Source organism: Hemicordylus capensis, chromosome 6 (assembly GCF_027244095.1).
Source record: "Hemicordylus capensis ecotype Gifberg chromosome 6, rHemCap1.1.pri, whole genome shotgun sequence".
Taxonomy (NCBI): Eukaryota; Metazoa; Chordata; class Lepidosauria; order Squamata; family Cordylidae; genus Hemicordylus; species Hemicordylus capensis.
Genome location: NC_069662.1, coordinates 60,201,782 through 60,224,555, shown reverse-complemented (window position 1 = coordinate 60,224,555; position 22,774 = coordinate 60,201,782). Strand labels below are relative to the sequence as shown.

At 47.3% G+C, this 22,774-nt stretch overlaps 1 protein-coding gene across 1 annotated transcript in view; it reads right to left on the bottom strand.

The window, feature by feature from the left end:
* Window positions 1-22,774, bottom strand: part of POLR1A (RNA polymerase I subunit A) — a 74,159-nt gene that overhangs the window by 29,416 nt on the left and 21,969 nt on the right. Inside the window, exons 15-23 of the mRNA XM_053259809.1 lie at window positions 20,908-21,057; window positions 19,776-19,959; window positions 18,797-18,879; window positions 18,537-18,695; window positions 17,458-17,556; window positions 16,564-16,716; window positions 16,037-16,119; window positions 10,352-10,517; window positions 7,925-8,146 (exon numbers count right to left, since the gene is read on the bottom strand). Coding sequence (XP_053115784.1) covers window positions 7,925-8,146; window positions 10,352-10,517; window positions 16,037-16,119; window positions 16,564-16,716; window positions 17,458-17,556; window positions 18,537-18,695; window positions 18,797-18,879; window positions 19,776-19,959; window positions 20,908-21,057 — 1,299 coding nt within the window. The remainder of the gene's footprint in view (window positions 1-7,924; window positions 8,147-10,351; window positions 10,518-16,036; window positions 16,120-16,563; window positions 16,717-17,457; window positions 17,557-18,536; window positions 18,696-18,796; window positions 18,880-19,775; window positions 19,960-20,907; window positions 21,058-22,774) is intronic.

The window sequence follows — 22,774 nt, the reverse complement described above, 5'->3', positions numbered from 1 at the left end:
CCAAGTCCTGCTGGAAAATGAAGTCAGCATCCCCATACAGCTCGTCTGCGGAAGGAAGCATGAAGTGCTCCAAAATCTCCTGATAGAAGGCTGCGTTGACCCTGGACTTAATGAAGCACAGTGGACCAACACCAGCAGATGACATGGCTCCCCAAATCAACACAGACTGTGGAAACTTCACACTGGACTTCAAGCATCTTGCATTGTGTGCCTCTCCATTCTTCCTCCAGACTCTGGGTCCTTGGTTTCCAAATGAGATGCAAAAGTTGCTCTTATCAGAAAAGAGAACTTTGGACCACTGAGCAACAGACCAGTTCTTTTTTTCTTGAGCCCAGGTAAGACGCTTCTGCCGTTGTTTGTTGTTCAGGAGCGGCTTGACAAGAGGAATACGACATTTGAAGCCCATGTCCAGGATCCGTCTGTGTGTGGTGGCTCTTGATGCACTAACTCCAGCCTCAGTCCACTCCTTGTGAAAGTCCCCAACACTTTTGAATGGCCTTTTCCTGACAATCCTCTCCAGGCTGCGGTCATCCCTGCTGCTTGTGCACCTTTTTCTTCCACACTTTTCCCTTCCACATAACTTTCTATTAATGTGCTTTGATACAGCACTTTGGGAACATCCAACTTCTTTTGCAATTACCTTTTGAGACTTTCCCTCCTTATGGAGGGTGTCAATGATGGTTTTCTGCACAACTGTCAAGTCAGCAGTCTTTCCCATGATTGTGATTCCTAATGAACCAGACTGAGAGACCATTTAAAGGCTCAGGAACCCTTTGCAGGTGTTATGGATTGATTAGCTGATTGGAGTGGGACACCTGGAGCCTAGACCGTTGAACCTTTTCACAATATTCTAATTTTCTGGGATTGTGGATTTTCTGGGATTGTGGATTGTACATCCACTGGGTAAACTAATTTCTCAGCACTAATTGCTCTTCTAAAGCAGGGCTTGAGAACAGAGCATTGTTTACTCACCGTGAAGGCTTCTTCTGGTTTCTGAGGTCAAGGCCATCTCTACAGGTTATCCTCATCGCATGCTCCAGGGGCAGGACTTAAGTTAATTAGCTGAAGAAAGACCCGGGCTGAAGAGGATGACCCTGCCCAGTTCAGTAGAAGTGCAGTAGAAGGAGTAATACAACCAGAAAAAAAAGTAGTAAGACAGACCCTCAGAGTATCAGGATGCAAGTATCTCTATGCCACGCCGAGATCAGAAACGTCTCCCCCAGACGCAGCCCAGAACAGAATGGGTGGGTCAAGATGGCCTTGATCTCAGCAACCAGAAGAAGCCTTCATGGTGAGTAACCAATGCTCCGTTCTCAGTTGCTGGGGTCAAGGCCATCTCTACGGGACATACCAAAGCTGTACGTCTCACGGGAGGGACTGGTCTAGACTAATCCTGGGGGAGAACACTCTGAAGGACACGTCGGCCAAATGCTGCCTGGGCAGAGGCAAAGGTGTCCAGCTTGTAGTGCTGTGTGAATGTCGACGGATTCATCCAGGTTGCGGCCTTGCATATTTCATGTAGGGGAACGTTTGTAGAGAACCCAGAGGATGCTGCCACTGCTCGAGTGGAATGAGCTGTGATCTTGGCTAGAGGTCGCAGTTGCTGGGATTCCTATGCTGAGACGATGCAAGCTCTAATCCATCTAGAGATGGTAGCCGAGGTGACCGCCTCACCCATGGAGACCGGTAGGTATGGTAGGAGATGAACATAGAATCAGACTTTCTGAAGGAAGCAGTCCTCTTTATATATGTCTTTAAGCAACGCAGGAAATCCAGCTTATGCCACAGCTTTTCTTGGGCATGTATGGGACGTGGACAAAAGGTAGGCAGGAACACGTCCTGGGAGAGATGGAATTGCGACAGGACTTCAGGTCTGAAAAAGGGGTCCGGAACAAGGCAAACTGAGTCCTCCGCAAACACACAGAAAGATTTATTGATGGACAAGCCCTGTAGCTCTGACACCCATCTGGTGGTCATGATAGCCACCAGGAAAGCTAGCTTGAAAGAAAGCATCTTAAGGGATATTGACTTGATAGGTTCGAACGGTGCTAGCTGTAGAGCCCGAAAAACGGTGTGCAAATCCCAGGAGGGGAAACGGTGAGAGGTCGGAGGTGATAGCAGTGTCGCTCCACGGAGAAAACACTTGAGGGGATGGACAAGCATAGACCTACGAGAGTGGCCAGCGATCAGGCCGACTAGCAATGGTGCTTGTCTCTTCAAGGTGTTGGGCGTGAGTCCCAAATCCAGGTCCTCCTGTAGAAATTGTAGAAGTTGAGTCATAGAGGCCATGCCCTTCCTGATGTGATGGCAGGAGGACCAGTGTAGGAATGCTCTCCACGTGCATTGGTATATTCTGTTAGTGGAGTCTCTGCGGGAAGCCAGGATAGTAGTGGTGACATTGTGAGGGAGTCCCTCATCAGCTAGGATCCTCCGCTCAGTCTCCACGCGGCTAGCTGAAACCAACCGGGATCTGGATGGTTTACTGGTCCCTGTGATAGGTCTGGAGAGACTGGAAGGTGCCAGAGTTCCGTGATACTGAGATGGAGGAGCTCGGCAAACCAGTTATGACGAGGCCAGTGAGGCGCCACCAGTATCACTTCAGCCTTCAAGGTCCTGATGTGCCTGAGGAAGCGTACTAAGAGTGGGATTGGTGGAAACGCGTAAAGGACTCCCAGAGGCCAAGTTGCTGAGAGGGCGTCGGTGTCCTCCGCGGTCGAGCATGGGGACCTCGAGATGAACCTCAGGAGCTTTGCGTTGAGAGGGGTTGCGAAGAGGTCGACCTCTGGAGCCTCCCACCTGCGTGCCAATTGAGCGGAAACACGGGGGTGTAGAGACCACTCGCCCGAAAGGAGGTCCTTTCAGCTGAGCCAGGCCGCTAGAAAGTTGAGGTCGCCCTTGACATGATGTGCTGTTATGGAGAGGAGGTGTTTTTCCGCCCATGTGAGTAAGAGGGTCGCTTCCTGATGTAGCGATCTGGACTGGGTGCCCCCCTGTCTGTTCACACGGGCTTTTGCCGTCGTATTGTCTGTCTTCACGAGGACATCCTTTCCCTGAACTATGCCCTGGAAGCTGATGAGAGCCAAGCGGATGGCCCTCAGCTCCATCCAGTTGATGGAGTGCTTCCGCTCCGACGGAGACCACCGACCTTGAGTGGAGTGCTGAAGAGAGTGGGCTCCCCATCCCCTGGTGCTGGCATCCGTGGTTACTATCAGGCGCGAATAGTCCATGTATCGCCCGCCCTTCAGGACGTTCTGGGGTGCCAGCCACCAGAGGAGGGAATGACATACCAGCAAAGGAAGAATCAGCGTAACTGGTCGCTTTAGAAAGATGGCTGTCTGGTGAGGAAAGAGGAACCACTGAAGGATTCGAAGATGGAACTGGTCCCAGGGAACAGAATCGAGAGTGGTGACCATGAGGCCCAGGATCCTTGTGAGGGACAACAGGGGCACTTCGTAGGAACCTAGTGGCTGACGGATTTCTGAAGTTAGGAGTAGGAATCTGTCGTGTGGGAGGAACCAGCCAGCGTGGTGTAGTGGTTAGAGTGCTGGACTAGGACCGGGGAGACCCAAGTTTAAATCCCCATTCAGCCATGAGACTAGCTGGGTGACTCTGGGCCAGTCACTTCTCTCTCAGCCTAACCTACTTTACTTCTCTCTCAGCCTAACCTACTTTACCTACTTTTACAAGAAGAGGAGAGCTGGTCTTGTGGTAGCAAGCATGACTTGTCCCCATAGCTAAGCAGGGTCTGCCCTGGTTGCATATGAATGAGAGACTTGATGTGTGAGCACTGCAAGATATTGCCGCTCTGGGAAGAGCAGACGGTTTCAAGTTCCCTCCCTGACTTCTCCAAGATAAGGCTGAGAGATATACCTGCCTGCAACCTTGGAGAAGCCGCTGCCAGTCTGTGAAGACAATACTGAGCTAGATAGACCAATGGTCTGACTTGGTATATGGCAGTTTCCTATGTTACTATGTTCCTATGGGGTTGCTGTGAGGAGAAACTCAAGTATGTAGTACACTGCTCTGGGCTCCTTGGAGGAAGAGCGGGATATAAATGTAATAATAATAATAACAACAAGAAGCGATCCTGTTGAGTGTTAAATATAACTCCCAGATGACATTGGCGATTTGTGGGAACTAGTTGGCTTTTTTGAATGTTGATAATAAAGCCGTGGTGCTGTAGAGTGAGTAGGGCAGACTGCAGATCGGAGTAGGCTAGGGTCTCGGAGCGAGATTGCAGAAGAAGATCGTCTAAGTACGCAAAGGCCCTGATCCCCTACTGGCGGAGGGCTGCCAGCAGGGGGGCCAGGACCTTTGTGAAGATCCTGGGAGCTGAGGACAGCCCGAATGTTAGGGCAGTGTACTGATAATCGACTCCTGCATATTTGAATCGCAGAAGGGATCTGCTGTCTTGGTGGATCAGGATATGGAGATACGCCTCCAAGTCCACAGATGTGAGAAGATCGCCATGATGTAGAGATTCCATGATGGCTCTGAGAGTTTCCATCCATAATCTGCTGTACCGTACCCACTTGTTTAAAAACTTTAGGTCTAGCACCGCTCTGAAAGAGCTGTCCTGCTTTGGCACTGTGAATAGAATAAACGCTCCTCCCCACCTGGTCCTGAGGGACCCGCTCCACTGCTCCGATATCCACGAGGTCTTGAATGGCGTGGGCCAGGTGTGAGTGCTTGGTAGAAGAGTTTGAATGTGGGCTAGGTAGGAACCCCGGGGGGTGGGATCAGATTGAGCACCCATTTGTCTGTCGTGGTCTGCTCCCAGGCACGCAAGAAGCCAGAAAGGCGGCCTCCCAGGAGCGTCTGACCAGAGTCACAACTGCTGCTTGGTCTGTTTTGACTGAGAGGAGGGTTATCTGTTTCCTGAACTCCTGGAGGAGAAACGCTGCCGGTTCCAGGTTCTTCGTTGTGGCTTGAAGTCCCGATCCCGGGACTTGAAAGAGGAACAAAAGGGCTGAAAGGACTGAAAAGGCCTTTTAAATGTTGGCTTGTTCTGTTTGAAAGGTCCAGAGGGCATGGTCTTCCGCTTGTTGCTGGACTCCACAAGGACCTCCTGGAGGGCAGCCTCCCCAAAAAGCTTCTTGCTGTCGTAGGGCACCGCTGATAGGTTAGCTAACCGCTGATAGGTTAGCTCTTGAAGTAGCGTCAGCTTGCCAGCTCTTTAGCCATAAGTGCCTCCTTCCTACGACCGATGCGGCAGAAGCTCTAGAAGAGAATCTTATGGCACTGAGTGTGGCATCTGCCTCAAAAGCTTAGGCCTTCTGCAGCTTCACCAACTGCTGTCTGAGGCAGGTAGGATTTGTCTGGGTATCTGCAAGGAGGTCATCGATCCAGAGGAGGCTGGCTCTGGCGGCCATAGATGCGGCTGCTGAAGCTCTAGTAGCAAAGGAGGAGTTATGTACTCGCTTCAGAGCCATTTCTGCTTTGTCAGACAGATCCTTGAGAGATGCTTCCCCGTCCCGAGGCAGTAGGGAATTCGACACCAGTTGGGCCACCATCGCATCTGTATTTGGAGTCTTCAGGAGAGATGCTGGTTCCTGTTGAAGAGAATAGAAATGTGCTGCCACTGCCATGGGCTTGCGGACCAAGGTGGGCAAGGCCCATTCTTCCCTAATACTTTCAGTGAAACAGTCAGGCAAGGGAAGCAGCATGTCTTTAGGTTTTGCCTTGGGAAACACTATGTCACCCTTAGAGAAAGGAGTAGAGTCAGGTTGAAGCTTGGATTGCAGGCCTATAGTTGTCAGGATCTTTGTTATTAAAAGATTGAAGTCCTCTGGGACAAACAGGCGCTGAGACACATTAGAGGGTTCAGGCCTTTCACACACACCCCCGACCATTCGCCCTCCTCTTTATCTCTAGGGGTGGTTGGCACTTGTGCCTCCTCTCCTGAGTCCATCTGAACCTCCTCTACATCACAGCCCCCGGCCAGAGGTCTAGCATACTGCAATGGAAAAGCTTTAGGGGGTCTGGATCCCCAGAGTCCTGATCAGAGAGTTTGGAGGAATGAATCCTGGTGGCCTGAGGAGATGAGGACTTTGATTTTTGATTTTATTTTTATTTTTAAAGTTTTATTGGTTTTTATAATATCTTAACAATCCCATTACATCTAATTAAGTAAATACTGACTTCCCGCTCACCAATCAGCACGATTCATTAACTATACAAGCCAACCATTGCTATAGAAATTCAAAACATATATCCTACACATTGCAAACTCGATTTTACTCTACCCAACCTGCTATTATTACTAAATTTCAAACCCTGCTGAAAAGTCGATATTAGAAAAATAGTTCTTTAAGTATAGTGAGAATGGTTTCCAATCTTCTTTAAAACATTCCAGGTTTTCATCCCTTATCAATACTGTAAGTTTTGCCATCTCAGCATATTCCAAAATTTTTATCAACCAATCTTCTTCTGAGGGCATTTCATTGTCCTTCCATTTCTGCGCATATACTATTCTGGCCAAGGACTTTGATTTTTTTGATGAAGTTTCAGCGTGTTTCTTTTTCTTTTGGGGGGATGGGGGGGGCTAGACTCAGAGGATTCCTCAGAGAAGGAAGAGTCCCTTTTTCGCTTTCTAGATCACTTTTTGCGCTTTTGGGGGTGCAACTGTAAAGATGTGTCCACCATAGCATTTTTGAACCATGCCTGCCATTCTGGGGCATAGAGGCAGGTGAGGCAGTAAACGGAAGTCCCTTGGTTGAGTTACTCCCCCTTGGGCAGAACTCACCACATTCTGAAGAGCTAGCGCTGTGGGGTCCTGTGCAGGAGCAACCACAGTTTTGGCAGGCTTTTCGGCGCGGGCGCCATCCTGGGTCGCCAGGGAAGGCGCCGCTTCCATGGGGGCCTCCGATTATTGCCCTGCTCTCCCTCTGCTGGGGCAGTAGATGGGGCACCGGGCACCTTGCTGCCCAGTTGCTGCAAAGGACCTGGGGGAAGAAGGGCTCCGCCGTCTCGCCCGGGTCAGAGGAGGTCTGTTTAGCTACTGTGGAGCACGTTCCAGTGCCCGAGGGCGAGATACGTGCTGAAGCTGGCTCCCTTTTAAACCACTCTCCGGTAGCTGGCAGGGGCGGCGGAGGTAGAGACGTACCGGGCGCTCTGGTGCCCTTCGGAAAGTCCTTTCTAGGCTTCCCTGCAAGAACACAGATATTCAAACTCGTTCCTGGTAGCTCGATACAGGGAGGAGAGAAGGGGGAAGGAGGGGGGGAGTGAGGAAGCAAGTGGAGGAAAAGATTAATTTTTTTTTTTGCAGGAGAGGAGAAGCAGAGGAAAAATCTCAAACAACAGGCGAGAAAGGTTGAAAAGGAAGGGAAAGCTGCGGACGAAAAGGCTAGAACAGACAGAGTGAGACAAAAAGCCTGTCTGGAGCTATGCAGGACTGAAAGATCTGGGCGGGGTCATCCTCCTCAGCCAGGGTCTTTCTTCAGCTAATTAACTTAAGTCCTGCCCCTGGAACATGCAATGAGGATAACCCGTAGAGATGGCCTTGACCCCAGCAACCGAGAACTCCCAGGCGTCAGAGAGTCATGGCGCCTAGAAGTTTAACTGGGCACCTAGACTAGGATATTCAGATGTAGAGTTATTTAATATATTTATTTGTTCTAGGCAATCCTATTTCTGTCTGAAGTATGTTACTTGCAAAGCAGACAAAGAAAAGCCCGTTTACCCTCCAAACAATGTCCATTATTAATTTTGTCATGTGCCAAGTTTTGGGTCTTGCTCCTAGATCCAAAGAATGTTTGTTAAGTCCTGATATAAAGGCCATATTCCAATAAAATTACTTTTCCACTACAAAACACAAGTGTATCTTGTAAATCAAAATTATTTTCTTTATAATGACAAAACTGTATAATCCACATTAAAATTCCTATACTAATGAATCATTGTTATCAAATGATTTTTGAATAACCTGTAGTGTTGCAAGATCTCGACCATTCACAAGTTCTCCTGTAGGGATTTCTGTTCTTACGCTTGCCATATTTTTCTGAGAAAATAGCAAAAAGCCTCCTTTCCTTCTCAAAGACTGCTGGTGCTTGACTTGCCATCTCTTGATGGATTTGAACTGTCCATTTGCTTGTTGAGGATCCATTTTTGGCAGAACTTCATCCAAATGCTTAGATTTCTCTATTGCCTATAAGAAACAAAAAGCAACCTTTTCAAGTTTATGAATATTCCCTATCCTTCAAACTACATGTTTCTATAGTATTTGCCCCCGCAGTGGGCATTTGCTAAACAGAAGACAATGCCCGTCAGCATGGGTTCAGCATGATGTTGAGGTTATCTACTAGAATAAGCAAGGCTTTACAAATGATATACCCATTTGCTGTGGATTGCAAGGACTTAATGGTGCCTAATATGGATAAGTGAGCTAGATACCCTATCTGCCTTTAGTGGGAGAAGTTACCAGAGGATGAGATGGAAAGCAAGTTTGATCTTGCTCTACATAGAACTCTGGAATCTAGTGATGGCCAAGATAGCATCAGAATTATCACTAATGTCCACGGTCACCTCTATAGCTTGGTTGAAACAACTGGATAGAGAGCAATTGTGTGAGTATCAGATTCCTAAAGACCTTTTTGAAGCATCCTAACGTTTTTGATTTGATTGCTGTAAGCTGCCATGTAGATCCCCTTCTGGAATTGAAAGGTGGGGTATAAATATCTTACAAAATAATCTTATAAAATAATTTCCCAAAACTTCTTATGTGCTGCATGGCGGCTATGAAGATGCTGCTATAGTGGGTTAATCCTTCTCACATGCTCCAGAGGCAGGACTATGCAAATTTAGGTCAAAAGCTTTAAAAGCCTGGGAATAATAACTCAAAGACAAAGGAGCTATAAAATTGCTAATGGTAAGGACGTGACTATGGAGTCACGGTAGGCTAAAATCAATGAAATGGTGTAGAAAGTTACATGGTATCCTATATAATAAGATGCTTGGTGTCTGCGTCCGTGTCTTTTTCGGGTGTTCTGCGCATGCGTGGTGCGCGTGTGCAGAACACGGCGAGGGAGACACGGACGCAGGCGCCGGCCGCCATGTTGGCCGGGTGGCGGAGAAGCGGCGGGCCAAGGAGAAGCGGCCACCGCCGACGCCGGATGGGGGGAGGAGCAGTGGCAGGCCGAGGAGAAGTGGCTGCCGCTGGGCGGCCGCGCTAGGGACAAGCGGCCTCCGCCGACGCTGGACGGGCAAAGTGAGGAGGCGGCGGGGGAAGCCGGGCGAGGCGGCAGCGGCCCTAGATGGTGCCGGCCCCGGCCGGAGGAAGCGGTGGGCCTGGGCAGGAGGAGGAGCAGCGGCAGGCCAAGGAGAAGCAGCAGCCGCCGGGCAGCCACGCCGAGGACAAGCGGCGGCCGCCGACACCAGATCGCCGGGCAAAGTGAGGAGGTGGCGGGGGAAGCCGGGCGAGGCGGCAGCGGCCCCGGATGGCGCCGGCGCCAGCCGGAGGAGGCAGTGGGCCCGGGCGGGAGGAGGCGGCGGGGGAGGGCAGAGAAGGCTACTAGCGCCTGCTAATTTAACGGGCTGAAAGATACTAGTAAGCTATAAATTGCTACAATGCTAAAAATCTATAAAATATACTAAATAATAAATAAAATGAGACTTTAAAAGCAGTAGGGCTGAATTATTGAAGAAGTTAGTTCTTGTTGGCTGTAGGGTCCCGGCAAATTCTGCATACTGCCATGAAGAACGTATGTTACAGATGGATTACAGTCTGAGAGTAATAGGGAGACATAGTATTGGCCTGAGTCAATATGACCCATGTCAAGAAGACCCATTTTGTACATCTCTGTAGAACAGGAAGTGAAGGAGGACATGCTCAATAGTTTCGTCCTGCCCCAAGTCACGGGGCACATTCTGGGAAAGGGATCCCTGTATCTTCCCTTCAAGGACAGCAGAAGGAAGAGCATCACAGCAAACCAGGGTAAAGGCCCTTTTGTGGTTAGGTACTTCTAGTTGTGCAAGGTAAACAGCAGGTATTATGTACCCTAGATTTTCAGAGAGAAGAAAGTTTGGGGACCTATCCAAGTCAGTTTGGCATTCTGCATCCCTATGTGCTGTTTGATAAGTGTTCTGGCCCACTCGAAACCCAAGGAAAGTAGGTAGGGAGAGGAGAGTCCAAATAAGGACAGTTTTGCAAGAGCTCAGCAGAGGCAGATGGCAAAGGTATAAAAGTTTTCACCAACCTCTCAAAGCAAGTATCTATAATATATATTCTTATGAAATAGGCACAAAAGAATAACTTATCACAAAAATAGATTTCAGAATACATTCTTCTAGTAAAATATATTGTTCAAAATTCATATTGATTAATGGGGAGTGAGATGACATCTCAGAATCATACCTTGTGGTTATCAGCAATGAAAGGAAATTGCTTGGGTTGTAGGAACGGTGTCTTGGGGATATCTAATCCATCTTCTCCATAGAGAAACTGAATCACACTGCCATCACTGTCTCGCACAGTCAAGTCATAATGAACTATCAGTCCTTCCAAATGTTTTATGATACACCTGTGTAAACATTAGCACCATGAGAAGGTGGGACCATCTTGGATATTTATCCAAGGATATTTTTTTCAAATAAAAGTTGGGGAACTTTTCTAGTCAGCATGTTCAAAGAGATACTCAAAGGTGCTCAACACAATCAATGTGGCAACATTTAAGCAAGCCATGTTGTGTGGCAGTAGGCAGAAAAAACAGGTTGCTTACCTGTAACAGATGATCTAGTAGTGGTTCCATCACTCATAAGAAGTGGGTTCTGCGCCTGCGCAAATAGCAATAGCAATAGCACATACATTTATATACCGCTCTATAGCCGGAGCTCTCTAAGCGGTTTACAATGATTTAGCATATTGCCCCCCAACATTCTGGGTACTCATTTTACCGACCTCGGAAGGATGGAAGGCTGAGTCAACCTTGAGCCCCTGGTCAGGATCGAACTTGTAACCTTCTGGTTACAGGGCGGCAGAGTTTTACCACTGCACCACCAGGGGCTTTGGGAAGAATTTGTTAGCGCCTTGCGACGCCAACCGCCTACTGCACGTGACTGCAGTGCCCTCTAGTGGGTACTGACAACTTCTGGTGAGTTGGAGAATACCCCTTACATTTGCCTTGCAAGCCAACAAATAACTCAGGTGTTTTATGAATATCCTTAGTGGCCCTCAAATAATAGAGCAGTGTCCTACGAACATCCAATGAATGCATCGCCCGCTCGAGAGCGGTCGATGGGTCCCTGAAAAAGGTAGGCAGCACAATTTCAGTATTAAGGTGAAAATCTGAAGCTATTTTAGGGTGGAAATCAGAGTCTAAACTCACTACCCTTCTTTGGTCTTGAGTAAGCAGATCTGTCCACTGTGGTAGATGCCTGTATCTGCCTTGGGACAGTCTGAATAGCTGCATGTACCATGGCTGCCTTGGCCACCATGGTGCAGCCACTATCGCCCGGGTTTTGTCCTGTAGAAGCTTGGCCACCACTCTGTGGAGTAGCGGAATTGGGGCATAGGCATAAAACAGCTGATGGCTCCATTGGTACTGAAACGCATCCCCCCGGTGCCTAGGCCAACTCCCATCCGGGAGCAATAGTGATCGCACTTGCTGTTCTTGGACGTCGCAAACAAATCCACCTCTGGTCTGCCCCATGCTTGGAATAATTGCTCCAATATCACAGGATTCAACTCCCACTCGTGCTGGTCCAGCACAAGCTCCCTGCTCAATGAGTCCGCTAAAATGTTCATGGTGCCCTTGATGTGAATGGCAATGGGATAAATCCTGAGTGCAATGCACCAATTCCACAGTTGCAAACTGAGGCCGCATAACGATCTGGACACTGTCCCACCCTGCTTGTTGACATACGCAATGGCTGTTGCATTGTCCATCTGCAGCTGGACGGCCTTTCCCTTGAGCTCATCCTGGAAGGCAACCAGAGCCTTGAATGCGGCCAACAGCTCCAGGAAGTTGATATGAAGAACCTTCTCCTTCTGTGACCACAGCCCTTGCACCCTGTGATGTAGCAGGTGGGCTCCCCAGCCCTGCAGTGAAGCATCAGACGTCACTGTGGCCGAAGGTCATAGCGCCTCGAACTGGAAGCCATTGAGCATGTTCGATTCCTCGGTCCACCACGTCAATGAGTCCAACACCGCCCCTGGAAGCGTCACACGCTTGGATTGCGGCTCCAGCCTTGGCCTGTAAGCTTTTAGGAACCAAAGCTGCAGTTTGCGCATACGCAGCTTTGCATACAACACGGTGGTGGTGCAGGATGCCATCAGACCGAGTAGCACTTGTACAGTTATCGCCTTTTGCACCGGTTGCGCCTGACACAAGTGGATGAGTGCCCTCAGGCGTGCAAACCATTCCACCGGTAGAAACGCCCTCTGGACTGACATATCCAACAGTGCACCGATATAGTGAAGGCATCTTGCTGGCTGAAGAAAGGATTTCTCCCAGTTGATCCTCACGCCCAGGTTGTGAGGGGCGTGACCCTCACCAAATGCACATCCCTTTGCAGTTGTTCCCGTGTACTGGCCGTCAGCAGCCAGTCGTCTAGAAACAGATATATGGACAGCCCCTTTGTTCTGAGATAGACTATTATTACTGCCACACAGTTCGTGAACACCTGTGGGGCGGTGACCAGGCCGAAGGGCAGCACATTGTATTGATATATCTCGTTCCCCATGGTGAATGGAGATATTTGTGATGATTTTCCTGGATGCCTATATGAAAGTACGCATCTTTCAAGTCGAGCGTTGCAATCCAATTCTTGCCATGGAGGAGTGGAAGGATGGCTTGCAATGTTGTCATTCTGAATTTTTGTACCTTGATGTATTGGCTTAGGCTCCGGAGATCCATAATTGGTCTTACGCCCCCATCACGCTTGGGAACTTGAAAATAACGGGAATAAAATCCCAACTGGCTGAGAGCCCACTGGACCGGCGATATTGCCTCCTTCATCAAAAGCTTTTCCACCTCCTCCTTCAAGACTGGGGTTTCCGGAGTGAACTTCACACCCAGAAACAGAGGAAACTCCTCGAACTCCAGAGCATAGCCCGTCGTTACTGTGCGTAAGACCCATTGGTCCGATGTTATGTGGTGCCATGCTTGGGCATGGCTTGCCAGTTTGATGGTTACTCTGGCACAGTTCAAGGAGATGGTTTTCCTCGCTGTGTTGTTGGTCATAAAGCTTTGAAGAGGCAAGTCGCAAGTTGGTAGTGGGCTCACCTCCTGATCAAAGCTGCTGCTTTGATTGTGGTGCCCTCTTAGTTTGGTTGGATTGATTAGGCCGATTCTTTGGATAGTAAGGCCGCTTGAAGTTGCTCCCATAATGTTGGTAGGGTCGCCTGAAGTCTTGTTTATCGGTCTGCCGGTAGTTGTTTTGGCGCCTCTGGTACTGATTGTACTGGTTATACGGGCGGTATCTGTTGTTAAACTGCTGGTTGGTAAAGGATCGCGCGGTGACCTGTGACTTTTTCCATTGCTCCATGTTGTCGTCGGTCTTGTCCGAAAACAAGCCCACTCCATCAAATGGAAGAGTCTCAATGCGATCACGCATATCCTGCTGGAGACCTGTAACTCGCAGCCAAGCATGTCTCCTCAGAATTATAGATGACGTCAATGTGCGGGATTCAGACTTGGCTAAATGCTTGGCATTAGCCAATTGCTGATGGGTAGCCACTGTAAACTTTGCAAAAACTGACTCAAATTTCTTCACAAACTCGCCTGGTTCCAGCTTGGCACGTTGATCGAACAACGCCTCCCAGAGGGAATGCGTATACCTCGCTTGACAGGCCACATAGTTGGCAATCTTGATCAACAAGCACGCCATCGAATACGTGCGTCTCCCCAGGACATCCAGCTTTCAGCCCTCCTTGTCCGCAGGTGTGGTGTGCCTCTTCCCACCCTTAGAAGTTGTAGCACAGTCCACCACCAAAGAGTTGGGAGTAGGGTGATGCACCAGATAAGCATTCTCCTCCTCTTGGACACGATACAGGCCACCTGTTGATGGTATCCCTTCATCTCCTCATTTGACGACGTTGAAGGGACAGCCGCGACATCAGAATCAGGATCAGGTAAAGCAGGTGCCTCGGGATCGTCTGGATCAGGCGCAGTTGAATCAGAGTTATAGTCATCCTCAACATCATCATCATCATCATCATCTGTGGGTGCAGGTGAGTTACCCACCGCAATAGATACATGGGTATGCTTTGACTGCGTCGCCTCCGGAGCTGGTGCAGGAGCGAGAAGCAGCTGTGGCTGTGGCACATAAGCCTGCAAAGAGACGGACCGCTGCCGTGGTAACAGTGCTAAAGCCTGAACCGCTACTTCTGCACGCTGCACTGGTACAAGAGCTATCTGGACAGCCGTCTCCTTTCTGACCCTGTGGGTTCGTTCTCTCTCTCGTAGCCACTCCTGAAACAAAGCGTAGTCTCTGCCTGACAGCCGAACCGAGTCATCCCAACCAGCACTGGGCAAGAGTCCTGTGTCCGGTGTCCCCTTAGCCAAAAAGGAGGGTGTCTTGGGTAGTGGAGTCCCGGGTCTTGGCCCAGAAAGGTAGTCAATCTCGTGAAATCCTGTAAAGGTTCCCGTAGAGGGTGTACTTTCCTCTGAAAGCAGCATCCGGTTAAGGCGCCTAGCCTCTGGCTCCTCCACATCGCCAGGTGTCGTCGGAGAAGGCTCCAGGACAATTTCTTCTACAACAATAGGATCCAAAGGTACGGCACCATCCTTGATGCCGAGTTAGATATTGGGGTCTGCGTCGAGCTCCGTATCTAAAAATTACGGCGACCATCGATTCCAACTCTGTCAATGTCGACGTCAAAAGGAGAGCAGCGCGAGCAGCCACTGCCGCGTCGTCTCGATGTCGAGCCCTCGATTCCAAAGTGCTATCTCCAGACCCCCGCCTGGGCGTCTTCGATGTTGACAGATCACGATGTCGACTGGAGTGTGCTCTGGGCCCAGGAGTCAACAGTGACTGATAGGGCATCGGAGCCGGAGATAAGGAAGCTGCTCGATGCCTGGGGATCACATAGCCCTGCAGTCCCGAGGGCGAAGGAGTACGTTCCACAACCTGATCTCGATGCTTATGTTTAGGCTTCTTGTGGGCAGCTCCGTGCGCCGAAGAATCCTCCTTGTGCCCCCTCTTCCGTCCAGACTCGTGTTCCTCTGGATGCTTAAAAGTTCCTGAAGGGTCCGATGTCGATGCCGAAGCAGTCGACGTCGAGGCGGCAGATGGCAAAGCGCCGGAAGCCGAGATTTTCTTTTACTTTCCTGGACCTTTAGAATGCGCACTCGACGCCGGGTCCATAGATGCTAGGTCCAAAGCCAAAGCCGCCGGGGCAGTCTTTTTAGGCAACAAAGCATCCTCCAACAAGAATACTTTAAGCAGAGCAGCACGATTTTTTAAGAGTCTGTTTACTGAAAGTTACACAGATGGAGCAGGATTTCGTATCGTGCGACTCCCCTAGGCAAAACAGACATAGAGTATGGCTGTCTGTTGAGGGGATCTTTCAGCGGCAAGTAGTACACTGCTTAGAGGTAGTCTTACTGGAATTACTCGCCTTACCAGGCTTCCCTGGGCAGCTCATCTTAAGGAAAACAGTAGCCGTTCTGTTCCAAGGTCGAAGGGGGAGTTCCGAGATCGCGATCAAATCCGAAGGAGTTAGTCAGTCCGTTCCAAAAATCAAATCCGAGTCCAGAGTAATGCCAAAATCTGAGGAAGTCTTAAAGAATGGTCAAATGCCGAAACCAGAAGCCCAAAAGCCATAAAAACGAATTACAAACTTTCCACATGAGGAGCAAACAGTCTCCGGGCACTGATCACTATGGCGGTCAGAAAGAAATTGAACACCGAGACACCTAACTGCCACTAGAGGGTACTGCAATCACGTGCAGTAGGCGGTTGGCGTCGCGAGGAGCTAACAAATTCTTCCCGAAGCTGATCTGCGCAGGCGCAGAACCCACTTCTTATGAATGATGGAACCAATATCCAGATCTAACTGATATAAATATCAGAAAGATTGTAACAAAGCAACTCTTACCTTTGAAGATACCCAGATCGGCTGGTTTTGACAGCTGTATCCACCAGACCCTCCCTACCGGCCATACAATGGAAGAAAAATTCCTAAAACAAAATTATAACCTCTGTAAGAAAGCAGTCAGCAAACTAAAATTCATCTAACTGGCCTTCCAAAAAGCCACATTCGAGGAAAGAAAAAATGAATAAAATTATATTAACTTATATTCCTGCTACTTGGGCAAAGAGGCATCTTTTAAAGTGGTGGCTCTCTTATTTTTAGCAGGGAGAAATTTTCAACCTCAACACAGCATTTCTGTTTCTGGTGTCTACCTTGTATTTCTTTTTAGATTGTGAGCCCTTTGGGGACAGGGAACCATCTTTATATTATCATTCTTTTTCTATGTTTCTATGATTAGAGAACATAATCATTTATTGCTTTTCAATGAAAACAGTAACATTGACTTTGCCTACTACAATTGCTTGGAAGATACATACGTCATATATTAGCAATTAAGCTCAAAGAGCAGGAGCCAAGGCATAAGAACTTACCGCAGGTTTAATCCCAGTGAGAAATCTACCTGCCACAAATCCTCCTGATCTGGGAGAAAAGTCATAAGGCTGGAAACATGGCAGTGATTTACCAGATGGCATCAATGGAGGCCTTCGACCTTCTAACTCAATCTGGCCCAGCAAACCAGAAATCTATAAGAAATCAAGTGAGACACAATGAGATGCAAATGTCAGTATGGAACCAAAAATCGTAACTAGCCCACTTGTTACTCAGTGAGTGTGACTTCAGTCTTAGCTGTTTAGAAATTGTGTTTTAAATCTGAGCCTATGTTATCATTGTTCATTCCTTTCCTCATATCCTAGTTTCCCCACATAATTTCTAGTCTTCATTCTACTAGAATAGTCTAACACAACAGATGATATTACAAGGCAAGTAAATACTGGCTAAGTCCTACTGAAAGCAGTGGGACTTAAAGTTAGTAATGATTCATTAGTCTCCAATGTTTTCAGTGGTGCACAGTCAGGATTCATTCCTCTCTCCTCGATACCACCCAATGATTTTCTGCCATTTCTCTTTTTCTTTTTAAATTACTAATAAGAAGTGAAAACATTTAGATAAGGAAAGTGATGGTAATGACTGGCTATTCTTCATTGTAGCAGTAAGTTTTAAACAACTATCAACCGGCTAGGCTCAGCTCTCCCAATTTGGTGGGCTATTCAAGATGATGAAAAGATATTTTATTTTCATTATAATGAAAGAGATTGCTTATGGACCTGCAAGCCACTAATCTCAAAAAGTTCCAAAGTGGCCCCCACAGTTAAAGACATACAATTTGCTTTGCAGAAGATATAGAAATAGGAATTTAAATTCTTACAACAAAATGAAGCAGCAAATGCAGCCCATGGAAGTTGAACAAAATTGTATCAATATACCTGCATAGTATTCACAGTAGAGCCTTTGGCGCCTGACTGTACCATCAGCTGCAAGTTATTATCTGGGAAATTCCTGTAAAGTCCAAGAGGCATGCATACCTAAAATGTATGAAGGAAGAAAGTCGCTATTTAAGCTGTGGCAATTCTTAAGCTGAGGTAAGGCTGCAGCATCTGGTACTCTTTAGTTTGGAAAAGAGCAACTACAGGGAGACATAGAGGTCTATAAAATTATGCATGGTGTGGCGAGAGTAGACAGAGAGAAATTTTTCACCCTCTCTCATAGCTCTAGAACCAGGGGCCATCTCATGAAACTGAAGCCTTGAAAATTCAGAACTGACAAAAGGAAGTATTTTTTCACACAGTGAAAAATAATTAACCTATGGAATTCTCTGTCACAGGATGTGGTGATGATGATTGCTTGGATGGCTGTGGTGATATGGTGATTGCTTGGATGGCTTTAAAAGGGACTTAGACCTGTCCTCCATGATTTTGTCTATCAATGACGACTAGTTTGGTGGCTATAGGTCACCTCCAGCCTCAGAGATGAGATGCCACTAAATGCCAGTTGCAGAACAGCAGGAGAGGGGGCAAGCCCTCAGCCCCTGCCTGTGGGCTTCTTGGAGGTATCTTGTGGGCCACTGTGTGAAACACGATGCTGGACTAGATAGGCCTTGAGCTTGATCTAGCAGGGCTGTTCTTATGTTCTTAACTCTACTTGAACCACAGGTGATTAAAAATCAAGCTCTCAAACAAGGTGTTACTGACACTGCAATTTCTTTAGTCAAATCCATTAGTGACTGCATGGGGAAATCTAGTGTGATGTTGTGAGCAGAGACCAGGGCAGGAAGGTCTGAGTTCAAGCCCCTGCACTGGGCAGCCTTGGACCTGTCACTGACTTGAAGCCTAAGATAGTGGCTGTCTCACAGGGTTGTTGATTTTTATATGACAACTCCCAGAACAATTTAAAGACAGGTTGAGATACAGATATATACACTACTTATAAGAAATTGTTGTGAGGTGCTGTTCACAGTTTACTGATTCATATGTATTCGCACAATCTCACATTTCTTAATGCTTACCTTATTAATCTCATTGTTGTAATGGTTGGCTTCCTCTTTGAATTTCAGGTCGACCATATTAAAGTCTCTCTGGTCTTTGCGGAGATGTGCCTCTTGCCATTTTATTCGGACCTCCTCACTCGATGAAGTTTCTGGCAAGTTAAATGCAGCTTTAATGGCCTAAGAAGAACAAAGTTATATTTTAGGAGCCAAAACTGATATAAAAATACAGGGTTCTTTGAGAAGAAAGAACAACCTATCTCCTAGAAATAGGAGCTTACCTTTGTGCCACAGTGGGTAGATTCTTTAATGATTTTGCGCCTCTTGTGGTCAGCTGGGCGTTTGACCAAAATATCCTCAACTCCTACAATGAAACAACAGTATTCATCTTCTCCCACTTGAGATTCAGTGTTGACTCTTTTGGCTTAAGTTTGTTTTCTCAAGGAAAGTTCTATTCTGGTAAACCCAGGAAGATTTTTTGGGGCTAAGTAACTACTTTATAATGAACATTGCAGAAAAAGTACAAAGGAGCTGAGCTTTCAAGGGACATAACATCAGCACACATACACTGGCAACAAATTCTATCATACTGCAGCTAAAGAATACACCAGTTATGCGGGGGTTTCCCCTACTATGAATACTGACACAAAAAACACATTCAATATTCTATATAGCTAGTTATCACTTTAACAAGTTTCATTCAGAGAGATTAAAAATATTTCCTCAGCAATTAATGCATTAGTGATAATGGGCACAATCCACAACAATTTCATCTACACACAGGTCAGCCCTGACACAGTTCAATTTCATCTACACCTAGCAGGAACAGCTGCAACCACTTCTGGCCAAGGGACACAGCGTCACTTGCCAAGGGCTGTTACAGCCACTCCCATCTGACACAGGAGAATTACCAGTTGTTGCACAACAGGTAGGTCATGTAGTGTCAAAATCCAAAATATTGCATGGAGTTTGCCAGGGCTGAGAGCTCCCAGGAGAGCAGGAGATTTGTTTAGCATCCCGAGGTGCTGCACAGCACAGTACAGTGGAGTGATGCGATACATTAGACCCTGTATTTCTTAATAAATCTCAGAAACTGATTCATGCTGAACAAAGAGAGCCATGCTATGTAAGCATGGCTCTATCAAACACAATATCAGAGCAAAGTTCCACTTGGAGAGCATTCTATTGATCTTGCTGAACAGCACAACTCTCTTTGGAAAAACAGCACAAGTGATTCAGTAAGTAAACCACCGTACTCACCCATCGTAAACCCCCTGTAGAACTGTAAGTAGGCAGTGAAGAGACGGGCCAGAGCCGTCAGCACCTTTCCAGCAGTCTCACCACCATAGACCTCATGGCAGCAGTGCACCAAACCATAGGCAGAGCTCCCATAGTGAGCTTTATCCAAGACTCCACAGAGCAGCTCACCATTTCTAATGATAACCTGGTAGATGTAATAATAGTAATAGTAATAGTATCAGCAGCACTGAATTTTATTCAATTTTCATAATCCCCAGCTAAGTGAAGAATTCAGCTATTCGAATACACCAGATTCCCTGCTATTCTATTTTTATGAACTCAAACCCATTCCGGTTTCATGCAGTGACAAGAATGCTGGGATTGGATATAGATAAAACCCAGATAATCCTTTTTCAGCTACTGAACTCAATTGTGAGGCCTTAGGCAAGTCAGTATCTCTCAGCTGAATTTACCTCACCGAGTTCTTGCAAGGGTAGACTGCTGCTCTAAGTTTTGGAAGAAGGGGGCGGGTGGGTTTTAAAATATAAAAGAATACAGAATGCAGATTTATTAGCATTATCTGCAGCTGTGGTTAAACATACTCAGGAACAGCAATGTGATCAAGGAGTGGCTGGGATCCAAACAACTATTTTAGGTGCACCCAAGAGCCTGTACCAACTCAAGAGAGATGTTTGCTTTGAAACAAAAAAGGCAAACAAGAATGAGCTTTTTTGTCCAAGTTATACATTTCACCCCACTTAGCACAGCTTTTGCCATTAGACTGATAACAGCAGCTTTGCTTGGCATAATAAGCATCCTTCCTCTGTCGAGCACAATAAGATCCCATTTTGGAGATAAGGAGGAGTGAAGAGATTTTTCCCCCATGTAGCGGGTACTTGGACTGCTTCAAACTGCAGCACAACCACAAGGACAGTTACCAACCCTCTTCCTGAGTTTGGAGAAGGAGACAAAGAGGACCATCCCTGGCCTCCTGCTTTGCTTTGGGGGCCCTCTTCAAGCATCTCTAAAGGTCATAATGATAACAGGCAAGAAATAAGGCTGTAGTGACCACAAATGTTGTCTAGCTACCCAGAACAAACAAAATATACAGACCCCCTGCTGACTCTGTATCTTAATAAAAGCTGACCCATACCTGGGATTCACACAGAAAGTCAAGAGCTGATCCATACATTCTAGAATGAGATGTAGTCATCCAGGCTTTTCCATCAATCTTAGCCTTCCCAGACAAATTCAGTGGAATATGGTCCTCTGGAATCACATTTATTAACAATGTAGAAACAACCTGTGATAAAATACAAGGGAGAAGCAAATTATTAAAAGGAATGGAGGACTGGTTGATTTACAGTGAAGGCTTCTTCTTGCTGCTGGAGCCAAGGACATCTCTGATTGGGTTATCCTTCCCACGTGCTCCCAGGCAGGACTAACTGAAAAGTATTACAAGCCTTAAGAGCTGGGGGCGGATAACCGCGCTTAGTTCTTTTAGGCCGAATATGCAAGTAACACAGAACACAATGACTATAGAACAACCAACAGACCAACGTAGAAAACAACAGTATTGTACCACACAGTTTTACATTACAGTATGCTTAGGTTTCCCATGGAGTAGGCCAGGACACCGCCGGGGAGGGCCGAGATGTCCTCGGCTCCGGCAGCAAGAAGCAGCCTTCACAATAAGTAAACCAATGCTCCGTTCTCTGCTACCTGGAGCTGAGGACATCTCTGATCAGGACATACCACAGCTCTGGCCATAATACTCAGAGACTGTTATGTCCAGAGGGGGTGTCCTTGCCTACTCCGGGGGAAGAACCTGCTGTAGCACTCTGCAACTGAATGCTGCCTTGGGAGGAAGCATATGAATCGATCTTGAAGTGCCTTGTAAACGTCAATGGCACCTTCCAAGTAGCCACTCGGCAAATTTCCTGCACCTGTGTGTTTGTTGAAAAAGCAGCAGATGTGTCCATCGCCCTTGTAGAGTACAACCCCAGTATATGCTCTGGTGAGTGCAAATGTAAAGACTCATATGCCAAAGATATGCATGCATGTATCAATTTGTAAATAGTAGGTGCCGAGGCCATCTTATACAGATCATTAGAAAACTCTTAAGAAACTTTGTAAGAAAGTGGAGAAAACATCTGAATAATACATAATGGAGCCAAATAGGATTCCACATGGTCTCCAAATGCTAAAGGACATTGGGAAACTGGACCAGATTCACTTTCTACTTGTTACTAATAATTCTTGTTCCTATGCTTATGAGAGCTGCCATTTTGGTTTTTAAAAAATGAGTTGCCCGGTGTCGTGCTGAGGCCTGATTGCCCATGGAAGCTGGAAGGAAGCTCACAAATAAAGCTTCTGTATGCCATGCTGGCATATACTGAGTCAGACCACTGGTCTATCTAGCTCAGTATTGTCTTCACAGACTGGCAGCAGCTTCTCCAAGGTTGCAGGCAGGAATCTCTCTCAGCCCTATCTTGGAGAAGCCAGGGAGGAAACTTGAAACCTTCTGCTCTTCCCAGAGCAGCTTCATCCCCGAGGGGAATATCTTGCAGTGCTCACACATCAAGTCTCCCATTCAAATGCAACCAGTGCAGACCCTGCTTAGCTATGGGGACAAGTCATGCTTGCTACCACAAGACCAGCTCTCCTCTCCGTCAATGGTGGACAGTGGTGCTCCGTGGATAGTCCAGATGGCCTCAACACTGTTATCATGGATAAATCACTATCTGGTGAAGATGTTTTCAATTAGTCCTGCCTGGGAACATGTGGGAAGCATAACCCAATCAAAGATGTCCTCAGCTCCAGGCAGCAAAGAATGCATGTTAATATGCAGCTATCCCCTTCATGTTATTTGCCCCTACCCACTACAAATGGGTACCCCTTTGGGGGGTAAAAATGGGGCATGTTTACCCCCTTTGGGGGGTAAAGGGGGTAGGTTTTCCCAGCATCCTCATAAATATAAATTTAGCATCTAAACACAGAAAGACTTTTGGAAAGGAATG